A 23,129-nucleotide genomic window follows, 5' to 3' on the forward strand; every position below is an offset into this window, starting at 1 on the left:
TGGAAATGAGGAAGGAGACCACTTAAACAAATTTTCACAATTTTGTTGTTTGATAATGGCCTTGTGAAACAGTTTTTGGAATTTTTACTGTAATTAGCAGTTACTATATGTAAGTCAGTGTTGTATGACAAGAGGCTCTTGGGTTAAATCAGCCCACAAGATCATTACTTTTAAACTCAGGAACCTTTGATGTGGCAATTTAGACTATAAACTATAGGAGCAGAATTAGGCCATTCGGCCCATTGAGACTGTTCTGTAATTTAGGTCAATTACAGGCGAGACCTTAAGGGGCAGTCAGACTTAATTTTCACACAGGTCTTTTTATTCTTGTTGAGCTGTCCCTCTGGATCGACGATAGCTTGTTTCTATTTCTGGTCTTACAGGTTCTCAGGGGAACCTGAAGAGGTTGTTTCAGAGTGCCCTGCTTTTACCGTTTACACTGGGCTTCTCTATGCTCTCAGTGCATTGAATCAATGTTGTAAACATCACCCTGACAGCACCTTATCCACACTGAGTGATCATGGGCCAATGGTTTACCAGAATCAGTGCAGATGTGGCATATTTTCAAGGAGGCTGGAGCACATTCTTCAACCTAATTTTCTGTCCAGCTGGTAATCTCTTACAGTGACAGAAGTTTCAAGATCAAGTGTTAGACTTGTGAGTTAAGTGAATTGTATAATTAAGGCTAACGGCAAGTGATACTGGTCGGAGAGAGCCTGCTCATAATGTAGGCTTGCTTAACCTACCAGTGAATTTGGAGGATTTTACAGACACAGCATGAGTGGTTTTACACATTGCATTAATATGTTTGCTACAGGTAGCCCAAGATGAAGTAGCATAAAGGAAAGGAGCAATCACTGCTTTCTGGTAGATTTGTAGGGTACCTCAGTAGTGTGCAGTTTGTGTGATGCTCGTACTGCTTGGGGTGTCGGAGTTCAGAGTTTTATCTCGGTCTCCTCTGTATGGAGTTTGTACATCCTCCCCTTGGAAAGTGTGGGTTTCCTTCGGGTGCCCCCATTTCTTTCCACAGTCCAAAGATGTACCGATTAGTAGGTTAATTGGTCATTGTAAACTACTCCGTGACTAGGCTAGGGTTAAATTGGTGGGTTGCTGGCAGTTTGGCTCAGAGGGTCAGAAGTGCCTATAATAAAAAAATGAAACACAAGTTTTGTGCCAACTGTGAGGCACTGTAATGGTAAGGCACTGAGGAGTGCAGTAGAACAGAGGGATCTGGGAATACAGATACAAAATTCCCTAAAAGTGGCATCACAGGTAGATAGGGTCGTAAAGAGAGCTTTTGGTACATTGGCCTTTACTAATCAAAGTATTGAGTATAAGAGCTGGAATGTTATGATGAGGTTGTATAAGGCACTGGTGAGGCCGAATCTGGAGTATTGTGTTCAGTTTTGGTCACCAAATTACAGGAAGGATATAAATAAGGTTGAAAGAGTGCAGAGAAGGTTTACAAGGATGTTGCCGGGACTTGAGAAACTCAGTTACAGAGAAAGGTTGAATAGGTTAGGACTTTATTCCCTGGAGCGTAGAAGAATGAGGGGAGATTTGATAGAGGTATATAAAATTATGATGGGTATAGATAGAGTGAATGCAAGCAGGCTTTTTCCACTGAGGCAAGGGGAGAAAAAAACCAGAGGACATGGGTTAAGGGTGAGGGGGGAAATGTTTAAAGGGAACATTAGCGGGGGGCTTCTTCACACAGAGAGTGGTGGGAATATGGAATGAGCTGCCAGATGAGGTGGTAAATGTGGGTTCTTTTTCAACATTTAAGAATGAATTGGACAGATACATGGATGGGAGGTGTATGGAGGGATATGGTCCGTGTGCAGGTCAGTGGGACTAGGCCGAAAATGGTTCGGCACAGCCAAGAAGGGCCAAAAGGCCTGTTTCTGTGCTGTAGTTTCTATGGTTTCTATGGTGTAAGGTCCTAATCTTCAAATATTCTTTCCCTCAATCAACCAAAGGCTGACACATCAGTATCTACCCTGGCTGAGAGGTGTCTTGAACTGCCCACATTTTCCAGTCTTGCCACGAAACATGTCAGAGGACATCATTGTGCTTTGGGAGACAGCTGATGAAGACTTCTGTTTTGTAATGTTGACTGAAGGCCCCTCAGTGACCTTGTCAGTGATGGTTTGAAGCTCAACCTGTCAGAGTGTAGAAATTAAAACATCACCAGCATGAGTCAAGTTACTTTGGTTCTGGGAAGTTGCTGTATATTGAAGTTTCCCATTATTTGTGAAGGTTAGCTCACTTCCCCTGGGAAATAAATTAGGGATGAGGTGCAAGATAGACTGAGAAGATGATACCAGTCCTCAACTGAGAATGTAAACTGATTGATTCAGATCCTTACATGCATGTCATTATAAAACAGATGGAATATAATAATGAACTTCTGGGGACGTCTGAAATGGAGAAGGTCATTCAATTGTCCAGCCTGATTGATGGAGTCAAAGGTTTTGTGTGGTGGGAAAAAAGGCCACATATAGTATTTAGGGCTACTGCCTGAATTTTTCTTGGACTTGTTGTGCACTGAAGATTATGTCCCTTGTGCACCTTGGTGAATGGAACACACACCGTGATTTGGGAAGGTGCTCTTTGGCCACAGGCAGGAGTTGTTATGTTCATACTCATTGCCTTTGGATCAAGACGATGTTGTGCAAAACCCATGTGATAACTGGCGGGCAACAGCTATTCCATTTTAAAGGAAACATAAGAAATAGGAGCAGGAGTAGGCCATCTGGGCCGCCATTCAATAAGATCATGGCTGATCTGGCCATGGACTCATCTCCACCTACCTGCCTTTCCCCCATAACCCTTAATTCCCCTACTATGCAAAAATCTATCCAACCTTGTTTTAAATATATCTACTGAGGTAGCCTCCACTGCTTCATTGCAAGCACAGGCAGCTGTCCTTCCACAACATTAAGCTTAAGATCTGGAATATGAGAACCTTTATGTTTATCGCAACAGCAACAGTCCTTTTGGCACTGCTCACTGTGGGTGCAAAAATTTTAAAACTCCAAGGTTACTACCTAAAAGTTTTCTACAACGCAATGCACTACATATCCTGGAATTCATCCACTCCATCTACAGGAAGGCTGTAATCATTGCAAATCCTGTCCTTGTAATCAATTGGACAAGCCATTTACAGCATTCCACATCTTCAAATAATTATCTGAAATCAGCAACAATAGGTTAACCAGCTCATTATCTTAACACAGAATGAAACATGAAAGGTGGTGCAAAATATGTTGAATCCGTTTCTAGAGTGACATATGGGCAAATATCTTGTGTCTGGCATTCATATGATTTCAGATAAATGATATGAGTGGTAGACATGGTGAGTGATCAGCAGATGGAAAGGTTGCTGAAAATTCACAAGATACTTTTCTACATTCTTGTAAAATCACACTAAGTTCTTACACAGTTTGAGAGGTCCATATGTGTTGTGATGTCTTGCAGTATGATGCTGATTTTCTTGTCAGGAATTCCCATGAGATAGGGAGAAAGAACTGTGACAGGTGGGAAAAATTCTTCCATTCAATCCTAGTGTACATGTTGATTAGCTTTTTTTGTTACTTGGCACTTGTAACCACGAAAAACATTTTGTAAAGAGGGTCCAAATCAACCTACTGAAATGTCTGAACTTTCAGAATCCGTTCACAACATATGGTGTAGATATTATCACTCTCTTTTCTCAGGTGCTTTCAGTCCCAGTACTTGGTATGCAATGAATCCTGTGAGGAAAATATATTATTTTTGCTCCTTCAGTTTCTGAAACAAATAATCTATTCTGCCTTTAGGATCTGTGTTTACTTGTGAATTTCTTAGGTAAAGTGCTTAACTTTTCATAGTCATAGTCATACTTTATTGATCCCGGGGGAAATTGGTTTTTGTTACAGTTGCACCATAAATAATTAAGTAGTAATAAAACCATAAATAATTAAATAGTAATATGTAAATTATGCCAGGAAATAAATCCAGGACCAGCCTATTGACTCAGGGTGTCTGACCCTCCAAGGGAGGAGCTGTAAAGTTTGATGGCCACAGGCAGGAATGACTTCCTATGACGCTCAGTGCTGCATCTCGGTGGAATGAGTCTCTGGCTGAATGTACTCCTGTGCCCAACCAGTACATTATGTAGTGGGTGGGAGACATTGTCCAAGATGGCATGCAACTTGGACAGCATCCTCTTTTCAGACACCACCGTCAGAGAGTCCAGTTCCATCCCCACAACATCACTGGCCTTACGAATGAGGTTGTTGATTCTGTTGGTGTCTGCTACCCTCAGCCTGCTGCCCCAGCACACAACAGCAAACATGATAGCACTGGCCACCACAGACTCGTAGAACATCCTCAGCATCGTCCGGCAGATGTTAAAGGACCTCAGTCTCCTCGGGAAATAGAGATGGCTCTGACCCTTCTTGTAGACAGCCTCAGTGTTCTTTGACCAGTCCAGTTTATTGTCAATTTGTATCCCCAGGTATTTGTAATCCTCCACCATGTCCACACTGACCCCCTGGATGGAAACAGGGGTCACCGGTACCTTAGCTCTCCTCGGGTCTACCACCAGCTCCTTAGTCTTTTTCACATTAAGCCGCAGATAATTCTGCTCACACCATGTGACAAAGTTTCCTACCGTAGCCCTGTACTCAGCCTCATCTCCCCTGCTGATGTATCCAACTATGGCAGAGTCATCAGAAAACTTCTGAAGATGACAAGACTCTGTGCAGTAGTTGAAGTCCGAGGTGTAAATGGTGAAGAGTAAGTGAGACAAGACAGTCCCCTGTGGAGCCCCAGTGCTGCTGATCACTCTGATTTTAATTGTCAAACTCCTGTGGTATAGTATCCCTCTGCACATGTAGTGGTACGTTCCTCTTCTGTCAAAGGTGTATAAAACTCTTGGTCTATTTTAAGAAAATATTATCTGTAAGTGAACAGGACTGATGCTTTGGCAGTGGAGGTTTGGTGGTCAGTGCAAGATATGTTGAATCTGTTTCTAGAGTGACATATGGGTACCATGGGCAGTGGCCAGTACCAAATATAATAGAAACAAATTCTGCAAATTCAGAATTGCCCATTTTCACCCAGTTCTTAATATATAGTCCCTGCTCCTTTAAACCATTTCCCCTAGCACTTGACTTTGAAGGACAGGTCAGCTGAGTGCCAAAGGACTTGGCTTCACTTTTGCTGTGATTAAGACTCATCCAAACTCCCAAGACCAGTTCGACCTGATTGTAAATGTTTATCAATCAGTAGACTGCTCAGTAAGAGTGGAAGATGCTGTTGTGCACATGGAGGAGGTTTTGCCTTTTGTTCCCCTTACACCTGTCCCTTCTCAACTGATGTGCAAAACGTTTGATGTAACACACAAGCAAGAAAGATGAGAGCAGGCAGCCTTGTCTGGCTACAGATTTGATCAGGAAGCTTTCCATTTCTGTTATCTCAATTGCGGTTCTGATCTTCATGTAGAATAATCATATCTCATTATGTATTCTCTTCCCAACAAATGTGCCTATCCAATTTATGAGCACTTTTCTGTCAGCCCCCTGTCCCTTTTGTCAGCAATTGTATCCCCAAGAATTTCAACACTGTCAAGAGATATTTCAGCTGATCATGGTGAAGATCTAGTCTGAGGATATCACTTGGCCTAGAACAGACTGGACTTGATTGCAGATGGTCTTGGGCAGAATCTTAAAATCCACACTTAACAGTTCGATGGGTTGCTAGTTTCTTATTTCTTCCCTTTCCCAATCCTTTGGCCATTCTCATGACTCAGTCAGTATCATAGTAACAGATGGTCTGGCCTTCATGAGATGGTTGTTTGTGGGTTCTTGCTGTGGGCAGACTGGCTACTTGAAGGCCCAGATCAGAGGTGTATTTTGAATTTGCGTTTTCTCCGCGTAGTTTGTCCTTCCCCCTTACCCGTACACCGGGGCCTGAGCTACAGCTTCCATGGAGTCAGATGAAGAGCCGAAGTTTAAACCCGCCGGGTTGGGCCCAGCCGTGTCCGCCGACCCACCCAAGACCGGAGAAGCGGCGGTGTCTCCCGCTGCCCCCTCAGGAAAAGCAGAGGTTGCAGTGGAGCAGGCGGGACCCAAGGCAGCGGCAGGCGTAGGAAGCCAGGCGTCCGGAGAGAGCGCGGAGAAAGGCTCGGAGCGGCGAGAAGGCGCAGAGGAGGAGGAGGACGAGGACGGAGACGGCAGCCAACAGGCAAAGAAGCCGCGGATCGAGCCACCTAGAGACAAAAAGGACAAGAAGCAGAAAGTGGACGAAGATGAAATACAGAAGATGCAGTGAGTTGGCGCGGCACGGCCTTAGCAACTGTTGTCTTAGCAACAGCCGGGTGTACGGCTACCCATGGCGGGGTGCCGACTGAGTCCCTCAGCAGAAAGCTGCGGCTCTGGAATCTCGGCAAATTCTGCCGAGAGGAGCATTGCACAGAGTACTGGAGAAACCCAGCCGCTCTGGAAGGAAATGGATAGTCGAGACTCTTCCTTTCGACAGAACTTTCCACACGGACCGTTTCTCCCTCTTTAAATGAGTCCGGAGGGTGGGACTTCACCGTTCATTTCCTTCACAGATGCTGCCTGGCCCGCTGAGTTCCTTTAGCTTTTAGTGTGCAGCTCCAAATTCCAGCGTCCTCAGACTCCACTCTGATGAAATGTGGCCGTCCTGAAACTTGCTTTCTTCCTGAATACAAAATACTCTGCAGATGCTGGGGTCAAAGCAACACTCACAACACGCTGGAGGAACTCAGCAGGTCGGGCAGCATCCCAGGAAACGATCAGTCAACGTTTCAGGCTGGAACCCTTCGTCAGGACTGAAGAGGGAAGGGGCAGAGGCCCTATAAAGAAGGTGGGGGGAGGGTGGGAAGGTTCCAGGTGAAAAACCAGTAAGGGGAAAGATACAGGAGTGACGGAGGGGAGGCAGGGAGATGATAGGCAGGAAAGGTGAAGAAGGAATAGGAGAAAACACAATGGGTAGTAGAAGGAGGAGGTGGAACCATGAGGGAGATGATAGGCAGCTGGGGGAGGGGGCAGAGTGACATAGGGATAGGGGAAGGGAGGGGGAGGGAATTACCGGAAGTTGGAGAATTCATATGTTCATACCAAGAGGCTGGAGACTACCTAGATGGTATATGAGGTGTTGCTCCTCCAACCTGAGTTTAGCCTCATCATGGCAGTAGAGAAGGCCATGTATGGACATATCTGAATGGGAGTGGGAAGCAGAGTTGAAGTGGGTGGCTACTGGGAGATCCTGTCTGTTGTGGCGGACAGAGCGGAGGTGCTCGACGAAGTGTTCCCCCAGTCTGCGTTGAGTTTCACCGGTGTAGAGGAGGCCGCACTGGGAGCACCGGATGCAATAGATGACCCCAACAGACTCACAAGTGAAGTGTTGCCTCACTTGGAAGGACTGTTTGGGGCCCTGAATGGTGGCAAGAGAGGAGGTGTAGGGACAGGTGTAGCACTTGCGCTTACAGGGATAAGTGCCAGGTGGGAGATCTGTGGGGAGGGACATGTGGACCCGGGAGTCGCAGAGGGACCGATCCCTGCGGAAAGCAGAGAGGGGTTGTGAGGGAAAGATGTGCTTAGTGGTGGGGTCCTGTTGAAGGTGGCGGAAGTTGCGGAGGATAATGTGCTGGATCCGGTGGCTGGTGGGATGGTAGGTGAGGACAAGGGGAACTCTGTCCCTGTTGTGGTGGCGGGAGGATGGGGTGAGAGCCGAAGTGCGGGAAATGGAGGAGATGCGGGTGAGGGCATCATTGATGACAGCAGAAGGGAAACCACGATCCTTAAAGAAAGAGGACATTTGAGATGTCCTGGAACGGAAAACCTCATCCTCGGAGCAGATGCGGCAGAGACGGAGGAACTGGGAATAGGGAATGGCATTTTTGCATGTGGCGGGGTGGGAAGAGGTATAGTTGAGGTAGTTATGAGAGTCAGTGGGCTTGTAGAAGATGTCAGTGGACAGGCTGTCTCCAGAGATGGAGATTGAGAGATCAAGAAAGGGGAGAGAAGTGTCCGAGATAGACCAAGTGAATTTGAGGGCTGGGTGGAAATTAGAAGTAAAGTCGATGAAATTGACGAGCTCAGCATGGGTGCAGGAAGCAGCACCAATGTAGTCGTCAATGTACCGAAGGAAAAGTTGGGGAGCAGTACCAGAATAGGTTTGGAGTACAGACTGTTCCACATAACCAACGAAGAGGCAGGCATAGCTAGGGCCCATGCGAGTTCCCATAGCTACACCCTTAGTCTGAAGAAAGTGGGAAGAGCCAAAAGAGAAGTTATTGAGTGTGAGTACCAGTTCCGTCAACCGGAGGAGGGTAGTGGTGGTGGGGAACTGGTGAGGTCTATTATCCAGGAAGTAGCGGAGGGCTTTGAGGCCTTTTTGATGGGGAACAGAGATGTATAGGGATTGGACATCCATAGTGAAAGTGAAGCGGTTGGGACCGGGGAACTGGAAGTTACTGAAGAGGTGGAGGGCATGAGATGTATCCCGGATGTAGGTGTGGAGAGACTGAACTATTGTTGACAAAATGGAGTCCAGGTAGGCAGATACAAGTTCGGTGGGACAGGAGCAGGCAGAAACTATGGGTCTACAGGAACAGTCAGGCTTGTGGATCTTGGGGAGGAGATAAAACCGAGCGGTACGGGGTGTGGGAATAATGAGTTTAGTGGCTGAGGATGGAAGGTCTCCGGAGTTGATAAGGGCGGTGATGGTGCGGGAGACAATGGTTTGATGTTTTTTGGTGGGGTCCTGTTCCAGGGGTAAGGAAGAGGAGGTGTCAGAGAGCTGCCGTTTGGCCTCAGTGAGGTAGAGGTCCGTCCGCCAGACTACTATAGCACCACCTTTGTCGGCGGGTTTGATGATGAGGTTGGGATTAGTGCGGAGAGAGTGGAGGGCAGTGCGTTCAGAGGGAGTGAGGTTGGAACAGGAGAGAGGAGTGGTGAAGTTGAGACGGTTGATGTCTCGGCGACAGTTGGAGATAAAAAGATCGAGTGCAGGTAGAAGGCCCGGGTGGGGTGTCTAGGAGGAGGAGGAGGGTTGAAGATGGGAGAAGGGGTCATCAGTAGGGAGAGGGGAATCCTTGCCAAAGAAGTAGGCTCGGACACATAGGCGATGGAAGAAGAGTTCAGTGTCATGGCGGGCACGGAACTCACTGAGGTGAGGACGGAGGGGGACAAAAGTGAGGCCCTTGCTAAGGACAGAATGTTCTGCCTCAGAGAGGGGAAGGTCAGAGGGGATGGTGAAGACACGGCAAGGGTTGGGGCTGGGGTCAGAGGAGGGTGAAGGGTGGGAGGTCTCAGGAGGGAGAGTGGGGTTGGGATATTCAGGGAGAGCGGGGTTAGGACCCACTTTATAGGGCTTCTGCCCCTTCCCTCTACAGTCCTGACGAAGAGTTCCGGCCCAAAACATCGACCGATCTTTTCCACGGATGCTGCCCAACCTGCTGAGTTCCTCCAGCGTGTTGTGAGTGTTGCTTTCTTCCTGTCTTTTTCTTTACTGATGCGGTTGGACCTGTTGAATACTTGCAATATTTCCCGTTTTCATTTTAAATGGTGCACTTAACGCAAAATCCAACTTGAACTTCACCAGTGATCTTCAAGATCACTTCATGAAGTATTCCTTCACATCATTCCCCATTGCTTTGATAACAGTATGCTGGAAATCTAAATTTAAAAACAGAAAAGGCTGGACATACTCGACAACTGAGGCTGCATTTCTGGGTAGAGAAGCAGAGTCAATGTTTCAGTTTAAAGACACTTAATTAGAACTGAGAAAAGAAGCATCAGGGAGGACAGAGAGAAGAGGATGCCTCTGATAGGGATAAGTTGTAAACTCTGCAGTTGGGCTGGACGTGTTGTCCACTACACGAGGAAAACAAAAAAGGAAATATAATAACAGAGAAGCTGAGTCAGTATTACAGACAGCTGATACACCTGAAAGTCAAGTTACCCTTTGCTGTAGAATTCAGTGCTGGGTCCAGGAGTTGCAATGTGCACAGATGGAAGATCCAATGCAGTTCCTCAAGTTTGAGTTGGGCCTCATTGTAACGCTGCAGGTGGCCATAGACTGATAGGTCAGAGTGGGAATGGGATGGAGATTTAAAGTGGCAGCCAGTGGGAAGCTCATGGTTTAAGTTCGAGTTTTGTACATGCACATAAGAAAAATGCCGTGAGAATTAGATCTTTGCAGCAGTAGCACAGTTCATTACAAGATTAGAACAAACATCAGCTAACAAATTGTATATAATTAATAATTCAGTCCCTGGACTGAATGCATGTTCCCAACAAAGCAGTCATTCAGTCTTGATTTGGGCAGGATTGTGTTTTGTAGATATTGTGTTGCTGCTTTAGATCTCATTTGTAAAATGCTGCAAGGCTCCAAGTCAATTCGATACCAACAAAACTTATAAGAGAAGTTTGAATATTATTGTAATGCATCACTATACCAGCACCTTTATCTCCCCTTCCAAATTATGTGCCATCCTGATTTGAAAAAAATATCCATTGAGAAAGAGTTGATTCATAATCTTGTCTTATTTGTACAGTATGGAAGCAGGCACTTCAACCCACTGCATCAGGCGTCCATCTCCACTAACTCCATTTCCCTTTCAAATCCCTGTTGACTTCTCTCTCTGATTCATCAGCCCCCCCACCTACAACAGCAAAGGAACTTGCTAGCCAGCACATGGAAGAAAAACTGAGTACCTGGGGATAACCCATAGTACACAGGCAGAACATGCAAACTCTATACAGATAGCATCAGTAAGCAGCATTGAACCCAGATCACTGTCACTATGAGGCTGCAGTACTGTATGCTGCTCTGCTTTGGAAAGAGTGATGATAATAGATAAAGTTCTTAGCTTGAAAGTGTAGTTCAATGTGAATGAAGGAGACTACGAGCATAAGATTGAAAAGTGAAGAGTAATGCTGCTGGAACTTAGCAAGTCAGGTGGCATCTATGGAGAGGAATAAACAGTCTATAGACCGGAAAGTAAGGGGGCAGAAGCCAGAATAAGGAGGGGGAGGGGAGAGGAGGGGAAAGTGTGCAAGCTGGCATGTGATAGTTGAGATCAGGTGAGCTGGAAGGTGGGTGGTTGGGGGGCAGCAGGTGCAAGAAAGGGCTGAAGAAGGAACTTGATAGGAGAAGACATTGGACAATGGAAGAAAAGAAAGTAGAGGAACTGGAGGAAGATGATGAACAGGTGAGTAGAAGAGAAGGGGGGTAGGGAAGGTAATTAGAAAAGGAAATAGAAAAAAGAGAGAAAGAGGGAGGGTTCTCCTCGTCACCCATTTCAGTTCAACTTCCCATTCCCATTGTGACATGTCTGTTCTGGGCCTTCTCTACTGCCATGATGAGGACAAACTCAGATTGGAGGTACAACACCTCATATTCCTGTAAATATACTTTTCCCTTTTCCTAGTTTCTTTGCCTCCACCGCATCTGTTCCTAGGACACAGTTTTTTGTTTCAGGACATCTTTAAAGAACACACTTTCCCTCCCTCCATTATTGATGCTGCCTTCACCAATATCTCCTCCATTTCCCGAACATCCACACTCACCCCATCTTCCCATTGCCTTTACAGTGATAGAGTTCCTCTTGTCCTTACCTACCACCCCATCACCTCCGCTTCCAACACATTGTCCTCTGCAATTTCTGCCATCTCCAAAGGAATCCTGCCACTAAATATACCTTTATCTCTCCCCAGTTCTGCTTTCTGTAGGGATTTCTCCCTCCCTCTATGATTGCCTTGTGCATTCATCCCTCCCCACTAATCTCCCTCTTGGCACTTATCCCTGCAAGCAGCATAAGTGCTACACCTGCCTATACACCTCCTCCCTCACCTCCATTTAAGGCCTCAGGCAGTCCTTCCAGGTGAGGCAACACTTCACCTGCGAATCCACTGGAGCCATCTATTGTGTTCAGTGCTCCTGATGCGGACTCCGCTACATCGATGAGATCCATCATGAATTGGAGGACCACCTTGTTGAGCAGTTCTTCCATCTGCCTAAAGTGGGGACTTCCCAGTGGCCAAACGTTCCCATTCCCCTTCTGACATGTCAGTCCATGGCCTCCTGTTGTGCCAAGTCCACCCTTAGGATGGAGGAACAACACCTTATATTCCATCTGGGTAGCCTCCAACCTGATGGCATGAATATCGATTTCTCCTTTGGATAAACAAACCCTGCTCTCCCCATCCCCAATCTGAACTTTACCTCTTCTCATTTGTGTATTATTTCCCCCTTGTTCTCTTCCTTCTTCTCATGGTCCACCCTCCACTCCTATCAGATTTCTTCTTCTCCAGCCTTTGACCTTGCCCACTCACTTATCACCTTCCAGATAGTCTCCTCCTTCCCCCCCCCCACCTTTTTATTCTGACATCTTCCCCCTTCTCAGTCCTGAAGAACGATCTTGGCCTGAAACATTGAGTATATTCATTTCCATAGATGCTGCCTGACCTGCTGATCTCCTCCAGCATTTTGTGTGTTTTGCTTTTAATCTCCATTATCTGCGGATTTTCTCATGCTAATGATTTACACTTCAAATTCCGCTTTGGTAGCCTGCATACTGAAGGCATCAACGTTGATTTCTCCAACATCTGGTAGTTTCTCTTTCCTCTGTCTGTGGGAGTCAGTGGATTTATGCTTAGTGGTGACTTTTCAGTACGCTCGCTCATTAATCAATATCTAATCAGCCAATCAGCTGGCAGCAATTCAGTGCATAGAATGAGTAAGAAATGTAATCTAAGTTACTTGGACTTATTAGTGCCAGATGGGGTGGTTTGAGTATTTTTGAAACTGCTGATCTCCTGGGATTTTCATGCACAACAGTCTCTAGAGCTTATAGAGTATGGTGCACAAAGCAAAAGAACATCCTTGAAATGGATGGGCTACAGCAACAGGAGACCCTGAACATACACTCAGTGAGTACAGGTATCGCGCTGCAATAGATGCATAATAGAACAAGCATTTGGCTTCACTATTGGAGAATCTTAGAGGCAAAACGTGTGTGGATTATTTAGGTCAATTTCTTGTTAATCTTTTGAAACAGTCTGACTCTTTTAAGTAGATATGGGAGATAATTGTTGGTGTGCAGTAACTTTGCGATACATAGCAATCACACTGTGGAAACAGCACATTCAGCCATGTGGAGAAGTTCCAATCCTATGTACCTTCTCTGTGCTCAGGTTTCAATGACCTTTCTCCTCCCAACCCTGTATATTATTTGATCTGACCTGTTTAATAATATTAAGCAGGTCTCTTGAATTGCTACCTTGATATGGTTACCCTGATGGGACTGTAGAATTGTTTGTTTTACTGGTGACAATGACCATAAAGCTAGAAATATGTAAAATAGGCTCACAATCCATCACACACAGAGCCAGTCGTTTCAATACGATGCGTCTTGCAACTAACAGTAATGGAAATCTGCAAGTGCTGGAAATTCAAGCAACACACATCAAAATTGCTGGTGAACGCAGCAGGCCAGTCAGCATCTCAAGGAAGAGGTACAGTCGACATTTCGGGCCGGGACCCTTCGTCAGGACTAACTGAAAGAAGAGATAGTAAGAGATTTGAAAGTAGGAGCGGGAGGGGGAGATCCGAAATGTTAGGAGAAGACAGGAAGGGAGGGGTAGAGCAGGCCTTGCCACCATTCAGGGCCCCAGACAGTCCTTCCAGGTAAGGCGACACTTCACCTGTGAGTCAGCTGGAGTGATATACTGCGTCCAGTGCTCCTGGTGCGGCCTTCTATATATTGGCAAGATCCGACGCAGACTGGGAGACCGTTTCGCTGAACACCTATGCTCTGTCTACCGGAGAAAGCGGGATCTTCTAGTGGCCACATATTTTAATTCCACGTCCCATTCCCATTCTGATATGTCTATCCACGGCCTCCTCTACTGTCAAGATGAAGCCACACTCAGGTTGGAGGAACAACACCTTATATTCCGTCTGGGTAGCCTCCAACCTGATGGCATGAATATTGACTTCTAAAACTTCCATTAATGCCCCTCCTCCCCTTCACACCCCATTCCTTATTTATTTATGTAATATATTCCACCCCCCCTTTTTTTCTCTCTCTTTTTTCTCCCTCTGTCCCTTTCACTATCACTCCTTGCCTGCTCTCCACCCTCTGGGCTACCCTCCCCCCTTCTCTCTCTCCTCAGGCTTCCTGTCCTATGATCCTCTCCCTTCTTCAGTCTGGTATTCCTTTTGCCAATCAACTTTTCAGCTCTTAGATCCACCCTTCCCCTCCTGTCTTCTCCTATCCTTTTGGATCTCCCCCTCCCGCTCCTACTTTCAAATCTCTTACTATCTCTTCTTTCAGTTAGTCCTGACGAAGGGTCTTGGCCTGAAACATCGACTGTACCGCTTCCTATAGATGCTGCCTGCCTGCTGCGTTCCACTAGCATTTTTTGTGTGTAAAACAGTAATGCTCCTCATTTTCTTAGTCATGGTGTTGGACTAAGGCTTGTATGCATCCTCATTGGAAAGCTCCATTTGCTGTCTTCTCTGCTGCTAGATTGTGCACTGCCATATTTCATGGTTGATTTTAGGTGAAGGAAAGATGCCCACATCAATTACTAATTCAGGTGCATCCCACATCTCACCCATCCTGTTATGTGAAGGGAGGTAGCATGGACTTCTTTTAGTCCATGAATCTACTCAAAAATATGTGCCTAATTTCTGAAGGGCATGTAGTTAAACAAAAAAACTTCTAAGCAGCATTTTCTTGTCACACCAATGCTTGTTTTTTGGCTTGTCTCCCTACATACTCCATTGTTGCAATTAAGAGTGTTTAAATTGGCCTTCCAGCATCAGAAGTTCAAAGTTCAAAAAAGTTTAAAGTAAAATTTATTATCAGAGTACATACATGTCACACATACAAACCTGAGATTCTTTTCCGAAGGGCATACTTAGCGAATCGATAGAACAGTCTGTAAATAGGATCAATGGACAACAAATTGTGCAAATGGAAGTATAAATAAATAGCAATAAATAAGCAGTGCATGAAATAACAAGAGTCCTTAAAGTGAGACCATTGGTTGTGGGAACACCAGAAGTACAATCCCCTTTTGTTCAAGAGTCAAGTTGGCATAGCTAAGATTGCTGATCAGTGTTAACAGGTGGTATCCTGTGTGTGTGAGAAGGAGCTGGTCTGTTAATAAACCTGGACAACTATTAGGCCACAGACTCAAACAGAGCTGTAGCTTAGATGTGCATCTCTGCTGGAATGCTGAGCTTCCAAGAAAAAAAGCTGTTAAGTGTTGGCGTTTATGGGTTAAACAACACTTTGCATTCTGTAGATGTGGCTCAATGTATCTATGTTGGCAAAGAAAGAGCTGTTTGTACTAGTTCCATTTGTTTTAGCTTTTAGTTTGCATCCTTATTAGCTACAGCATATCAGGTGCTTATGCTAAAACAGGACAAAGGTTTCTGTCTAAATCTTCCTTGCATAGAATTTGGAATTCATTCCATCTTCTATACAATGCCCCCACCCCACACTTGTGGTTGAAAATATTTTTCCTCAACCACAGTTGATGAGTTGCCACAGTGCATGATACACAGTGTACAATCTGGGGCAGAGGTAAACAAATAATGTGTAGGCTCACAATCCAATGGACTGCTTTGGTACGGGTAGTGTTCACCGTCTTTGAGTGTTACTGTAGTACTTGTCCCCACACATCTTCTAATTGTGTAATGTCAGTACATGCTGCAGATGACAAATAATATATATTTAAACTAACTGTATTGTTTTACTAGGATCCTGGTTTCATCATTTTCGGAGGAACAGTTAAATCGCTATGAGATGTATCGCCGTTCTGCTTTTCCCAAAGCCGCCATAAAAAGGGTCAGTTACTCTGCGGTCACTTAGCCATATGGAGTTTGCTATCAGTTGTATAATTTTAAAATAGTACAGGCAGAATACCCCATATCCGAAAATCCAAAGTCCAAAAACCTCTGACATGCAGTTTTTAAAAAAAATGCTGACATGATATTACACATGGAAAATTCCACAAGATGCTCAGAAGGTTCTCAGGTAATGAACAGATCTCTGTGCACCACCGACAGGTTTGACTTTGATAACAATGCAAAAGATTCAGATTGAATACTCATCTTTTGTGTCGTGGTTCTAAAGTATTCAATGCCAACTACATAATTAATCAAGTGGTTTTGCTTTACAATGTAACAAGAGCATATATGTCAATTTACAGCCCAAGTCACGGCTTTGAACTGAAGTATTTAAAATTATAATATTACAAAAACAGCTGAATTCACTCATGAAGTGTGAGTGTAATGTCATCTGCCATGAGCAGAGGTATGTTGAAGTGTGAGTGAAATGTCATCTGCTGTTACAAGATTCTCTCTCTGATCTCTATTCAGTTACCTACAGATTGGAAGGATGGTAGTGTTGGCGCTTGGCCAAGTGGTTAAGGCGTCAGTCTAGTGATCTGAAGGTCGCTAGTTCGAGCCTCAGCTGAGGCAGCGTGTTGTGTCCTTGAGCAAGGCACTTAACCACACATCGCTCTGCGACAACACCGGTGCCAAGCTGTATCGGCCCTTCCCTTGGACAACATCCATGGTCTCACGAGACTAACGGATGCCTATATAAATATAATAAAGGAAGGATGGTGATCCGAGATTTGAAATTATATGAGAAGTAACATTCTGTTCCATAGGTTATATTTTTGTACCTATTCACTTGACAGGCAAATTGCAAAAACCTTTCATTATTCATTATTCAAAATGCTTAATTCAATTTTGCAAACAAATTTTCTTTTCAGTCTATGTCTTGATAATTATGCTCAAATAAAATCAAGGATTTAACAGAACAATTAACTATAAAGTGTTTTTGTTGCCCATCAATATAAAAGTTGCAGTTGCTGTAGCCTAATTAACTAAAACATTAGCATTGTCCTTAGTTTTTAGTACCTAAATTGACTTGTCATAAATAATGGAACATGTGAACAGAGTCTTTGCTGATATTTCTGTAGTATTTCTTCCAGCATACATTAACAATGATTAAAAATTAATATTTATATTTGGTAATTGACTCTTAAGTGGCTAATATAAATTGTAGGGTAACTATATTAAGAAATATCTTCATATAAATGTTGTGTACTCTATTTGTGATTTTTATCCTCTCTTCCAGCTGATTCAGTCAATCACTGGCTGCTCTGTATCTCAGAATGTAGTGATTGCCATGTCAGGTATTTCAAAAGTCTTTGTGGGTGAAGTAATGGAAGAGGGTAAGTTTTTAAGAGATAATTAAAGTAATAGTGAGAAGATCAAATCATTGAAGTAGGGTTTGGAAATATGAGTACCAAAGTACTCATCAGAAAATTTCAGATCAGATACTTGTACATTTAATACAAATTGAACTCTGTTGTTGAATCTAGAAAGAAACATTCATTTATATAGTCCACAACTATTGAAGTTAGAAATTCCAAGATATCAAAATCTAAAAACCAATTTATTTTTTTAAAAAAAGCATTAGACAAATATTGGAAGTAATTTTAAATAATGTGTGCTGCAGTAACCACAGTGGCACTGTCAACTTATGTAACTCTCCTGTTTGGGGTACCTCCATTAATTAACTGAACAGGAAATGTGGGAGTGACTTGTATGTTACCTAAATGTAGAAATGGAGATTTTAAAATGAAAGTAAAATGCTTATTTAATATATGTTTCACTTATCTGTAACTAGAAAAAATATATAATTATAGCCTTACCAAACTGAATTAAAATGCTAGTTATAATTTAATTACCAGTTATAATGCACTATAGTAACCTTATATTGGAAAAGACACATCTTTCTTATTTGAATATTAATTTGGACAATTATAATAAATTGTCTACCTGCTGGGAGAGTGACTATTAAAAAAAGGAATATTTGAGCTTTTTCGTTGACTAATTTCAGATGCATTACATCTCATTCAGTTAGATTTCAAGACAGATGAAATAGCAGTTAGAAGTAGCAACAATGGTCTGCTTGTGTTGCTGGGAGGTTGAGATGCCCTTCACCAACCACATTTCAAAACCAAGGCTCAAAGTTGAATTATCATGAGATTGCTGTAGTGTTCTCAGTGCCTGTTGTCTTTTTTTTTGATGTATATGCAGAAGCTTCCATGATTCTGAGAATTATGTATCAGTTAAAAAGAATTCCTCCACCTACAGTACAGTTCCATTTTCACAATTACTGATCATTTTAAAGTCTGACCTGCCCCTTTCAGCATTTTTGGTCATCCTTAAACAAGTCTCCTAAACAAGGCTTTGAGGAAAGAGAAGCAGAATAAACAGTGTAAAGACAGTAAGGTAGAAGGGCTGAAATGTGTGCACCTCAATGCAAGAAGCATCAGGAACAAAGGTGATGAACTGAGAGCTTGGATACATACATGGAATTATGATTTAGTGGCAATTACAGAGACTTGGCTGGCACCAGGGCAGGAATGGAATCTCAATATTCCTGGATTTCAGTGCTTTAAAAGGGATAGAGAGGACGGAAAAAAGGGAGGAGGGGTGGCATTACTGGTCAGGGATACTATTACAGCTACAGAAAGGGTGGGTAATGTAGCAGGATCCTCTTTAAGAGTCCATATGGGTGGAAGTCAGGAACAGGAAGGGAGCAGTTACTCTATTGGGAGTATTCTATAGGCCCCCGGTAGCAGCAGAGATACAGGGGAGCAGATTGAGAGGCAGATTTTGGAAAGGTGCAAAAATAACAGGGTTGTTATCATGGGTGACTTTAACTTCCCGAATATTGATTGGCACCTTATTAGTTCCAAGGGTTTGGATGGGGCAGAGTTTGTTAAGTGTGTCCAGGACGGATTCCTGTTACGGTATGTGGACAGGCCGACTAGGGGGAATGCTATACTAGATCTAGTACTAGGTAATGAACCGGGTCAGGTCACAGATCTCTCAGTGGGTGAGCATCTGGGGGACAGTGACCACCGCTCCCTGGCCTTTAGCATTATCATGGAAAAGGATAGAATCATAGAGGACAGGAACATTTTTAATTGGGAAAGGGCAAATTATGAGGCTATAAGGCTAGAGCTTGCAGGTGTGAATTGGGATGATGTTTTTGCAGGGAAATGTACTATGGACATGTGGTCGATGTTTAGAGATCTCTTGCAGGATGTTAGGGATAAATTTGTCTCGGTGAGGAAGATAAAGAATGGTAGGGTGAAGGAACCATGGGTGACAAGTGAGGTGGAAAATCTAGTCAGGTGGAAGAAGGCAGCATACATGAGGTTTAGGAAGCAAGGATCAGATGGGTTATTGAGGAATATAGGGAAGCAAGAAAGGAGCTTAAGAAGGGGCTGAGAAGAGCAAGAAGGGGGCATGAGAAGGCCTTGGCGAGTAGGGTAAAGGAAAACCCCAAGGCATTCTTCAATTATGTGAAGAAAGAAGGATGACAGGAGTGAAGGTAGGACCGATTAGAGATAAAGGTGGGAAGATGTGCCTGGAGGCTGTGGAAGTGAGCGAGGTCCTCAATGAATACTTCTCTTCGGTATTCACCAATGAGAGGGAACTTGATGATGGTGAGGACAATATGAGTGAGATTAATGTTCTGGAGCATGTTGATATTAAGGGAGAGGAGGTGTTGGAGTTGTTAAAATACATTAGGACCGATAAGTCCCCAGGGCCGGATGGACTATTCCCCAGGCTGCTCCATGAGGCGAGAGAAGAGAGTGCTGAGCCTCTGGCTAGAATCTTTATGTCCTCGTTGTCCATGGGAATGGTACTGGAGGATTGGAGGGAGGCGAATGTTGTCCCCTTGTTCAAAAAAGGTCGTAGGGATAGTCCGGGTAATTATAGACCAATGAGCCTTACGTCTGTGGTGGGAAAGCTGTTGGAAAAGATTCTCAGAGATAGGATCTCTGGGCATTTAGAGAATCATGGTCTGATCAGGGACAGTCAGCATGGCTTTGTGAAGGGCAGATCGTGTCTAACAAGCCTGATAGAGTTCTTTGAGGTGACCAGGCATATAGATGAGGGTAGTGCAGTGGATGTGATCTATATGGATTTTAGTAAGGCATTTGACAAGGTTCCACACGGTAGGCTTATTCAGAAAGTCAGAAGGCATGGGATCCAGGGAAGTTTGACCAGGTAGATTCAGAATTGGCTTGCCTGCAGAAGGCAGAGGGTCGTGGTGGAGGGAGTACATTCAGATTGGAGGATTGTGACTAGTGGTGTCCCACAAGGATCTGTTCTGGGACCTCTACTTTTTGTGATTTTTATTAACGACCTGGATGTGGGGGTAGAAGGGTGGGTTGGCAAGTTTGCAGACGACACAAAGGTTGGTGGTGTTGTAGATAGTGTAGAGGATTGTCAAAGATTGCAGAGAGACATTGATAGGATGCAGAAGTGGGCTGAGAAGTAGCAGATGGAGTTCAACCCAGAGAAGTGTGAGGTGGTACACTTTGGAAGGACAAACTCCAAGGCAGAGTACGAAGTAAATGGCAGGATACTTGGTAGTGTGGAGGAGCAGAGGGATCTGGCAGTACATGTCCACAGATCCCTGAAAGTTGCCTCACAGGTGGATAGGGTAGTTAAGAAAGCTTATGGGGTGTTAGCTTTCATAAGTTGAGGGATAGAGTTTAAGAGTCGCAATGTAATGATGCAGCTCTATAAAACTCTGGTTAGGCCACACTTGGAGTACTGTGTCCATTTCTGGTCGCCTCACTATAGGAAGGATGTGGAAGCATTGGAAAGGGTGCAGAGGAGATTTACCAGGATGCTGCCTGGTTTAGAGAGTATGCATTATGATCGGAGATTAAGGGAGCTAGGGCTTTACTCTTTGGAGAGGAGGAGGAGTATGAGAGGAGACATGATTAAGGTGTACAAGATAATAAGAGGAACAGATAGAGTGGATAGCCAACGCCTCTTCCCCAGGGCACCACTGCTCAATACAAGGGGACATGGCTTTAAGGTAAGGGGTGGGAAGTTCAAGGGGGATATTAGAGGAAGGTTTTTTACTCAGAGAGTGGTTGGTGCGTGGAATGCACTGCCTGAGTCGGTGGTGGAGGCAGATACACTAGTGAAGTTTAAGCGACTACCAGACAGGTATATGGAGGAATTTAAGGTGGGGCTTATGTGGGAGGCAGGGTTTGAGGGTCGGCACAACATTGTGGGCCGAAGGGCCTGTACTGTGCTGTACTATTCTATGTACTAATCTTAAATAGCAGCCTCGCTTTCCTCCTATGTACTACTATTACAAAGAAGCTCCAACACTTTACATCCTGTTTCTTGCAGTAAATATATTAAGTTTTATAAAGCCTGTTTCATCTGATTTTCTACTTGTGAATTAATTAGCATAGCAATCACATTTGGACTGCATAGTTCAATGCATGTGCTTGCAAGCATTGGAGAAAAATTAAACACAGGGAGATAGGTTTACACAGATATCATGGATATCTTTAAAAGTTGATGAATTGGAATCTTTGATTTGCTAACGGCATTATTGCAGGAAATTTTTGGAAACCCTAACAAAAGCTATTTACTAAAACAGAAATCAGTTATGAATGTGGTTTCCAGTTTACAAAGTATTGAATGCATTGGTGATTTAATATTACATTTTCTATGCCAGTTCACCAGAAAATCATTAATTTAGCTCTTCCGTTCTTGCTGGTATGCTGTTGATCTTATCTTTTCCCCAAGTTCAGTTGTTTGTTTTGTCTTTTTCAATTGCAAGCCCTGGACGTTTGTGATAAATGGGGAGAAACACCACCATTGCAGCCAAAGCACATGCGAGAAGCAGTACGCCGACTTAAATTACGTGGACAAATCCCAAATACAAAGTACAAGAAAGTTTCATTTTATTAATAGACTAGCACAAGTGATTGTTTAGACTTTGAATCAAAGCTCGATTGTACATCAATGACTTTTACATTTCCATGGTGTGCTTCCTGAATAGTTTTATCTCCATCCAGGCTGCTTCACTTAAAGTTGTGGAACTCCTAACACCTTGGATTATTTTGAAAAGTCCATTTGTCCCAATTGAAAAAATCACAATCTTGCAGAGTACAGATACTCTTTGAGTAAATTAATCTTGAAAATATCATGAGAATTCCATTTTGTAAATATCCAGTTTTACTGGTTTATCTAAAACACTCGTTGGTGGAAACCTTATTGTGGGTGTTTTGCTCCAATCTAGCATAGGGTGTTGGGACACTGAACTGCAAAAGCAGATTGGTTGGAGGTGTTATTACCAGACTATTTAATTTTCTGCTCAGGAAGTGGATGGCTGAAAACTTGTAAATAAAGTAATCTATATGTGAATGTAAATAACCTGTTCAGATGTGTGATTAGAACATGCATTTTAATATACTTGATTGTACTTCAGCAGTCAATAATAATGGGAAGCAGCAATGACAAGTCAAATAATTTGTTTAATCTGCTAGTTGAATGTCATTGTTCAGAATGATGTGACAATTTAGAGGTTCTCCTTAAAATATAGAAAGGACAATTAAGTTGTTAATGCAAAAATTGTCTGATTTGTCAACAAAGTGCTAGGAGTTAAATTGGACCCACTGCTGCTACACATGCACTTTTGGGGCTGGATGTGGAAGGGTCATCTCACTCAGCCACCACAAGGTGATCCAGTGGTTTGGTCAATCCAGCAAATGTAATTCCCCAACATGATGCTGAGGAACCAACCAGGAGGGGACCCTATTGGTGGCACTCCAACTGGAGTACTTTGGAGGGATAGATGAATTTGGCTTTGAGGCTGTAGATCCTGAACATGTACACTTCTTGGCATACACACAGCAGTCCAAGAATTGCTGTTGTTGGAACAGCAGAACACCGGCTGTCTACTTGGAAGTACTGCCAAAAAAATCTGGCCTCCCCCTCCCCCAGTTGACAACCAATGTTATAAATTGAGTGTTAAATAGAGGAAGTCATGATTTGTTTTGAATAATCTTTCTCACCCTTCCCCAACCCAATGTATCTAAATAAAGATAAACTTCTCAAACTGGTCTGCTGTAACACTTATTAATTTGTTGTAGTGCTACTATAGACTTGAACAATATTTATGTGTATTAGTGTGTGCCTTGCAGATTTGTTTTTATGCACAAGTTAAATAATTAACAGGGCAA

At 43.7% G+C, this 23,129-nt stretch overlaps 1 protein-coding gene across 1 annotated transcript; it reads left to right on the forward strand.

The window, feature by feature from the left end:
• Nucleotides 1-5,950: 5,950 nt before the first annotated feature.
• On the forward strand, nucleotides 5,951-22,999 carry taf11 (TAF11 RNA polymerase II, TATA box binding protein (TBP)-associated factor). Its single transcript, XM_063065630.1, has 4 exons — nucleotides 5,951-6,314; nucleotides 15,793-15,880; nucleotides 17,183-17,279; nucleotides 21,725-22,999. Exons 1-4 carry the CDS (start codon nucleotides 5,974-5,976, stop codon nucleotides 21,853-21,855), a joined length of 657 nt encoding a protein of 218 aa, XP_062921700.1. The 5' UTR covers nucleotides 5,951-5,973; the 3' UTR covers nucleotides 21,856-22,999.
• Nucleotides 23,000-23,129: the final 130 nt, after the last annotated feature.

Source organism: Mobula hypostoma, chromosome 13, assembly GCF_963921235.1.
Source record: "Mobula hypostoma chromosome 13, sMobHyp1.1, whole genome shotgun sequence".
NCBI lineage: Eukaryota > Metazoa > Chordata > Chondrichthyes > Myliobatiformes > Myliobatidae > Mobula > Mobula hypostoma.

Excerpts from the sequence above, each read along its gene's own strand:
- taf11 (XM_063065630.1), top strand. The coding sequence starts at position 5,974 with ATGGAGTCAGATGAAGAGCCGAAGTTTAAACCCGCCGGGTTGGGCCCA. Across the intron at positions 6,315-15,792 it reads GATGAAATACAGAAGATGCA|GATCCTGGTTTCATCATTTT; the intron begins GTGAGTTGGCGC and ends TTGTTTTACTAG. Across the intron at positions 17,280-21,724 it reads GGGTGAAGTAATGGAAGAGG|CCCTGGACGTTTGTGATAAA; the intron begins GTAAGTTTTTAA and ends TTCAATTGCAAG.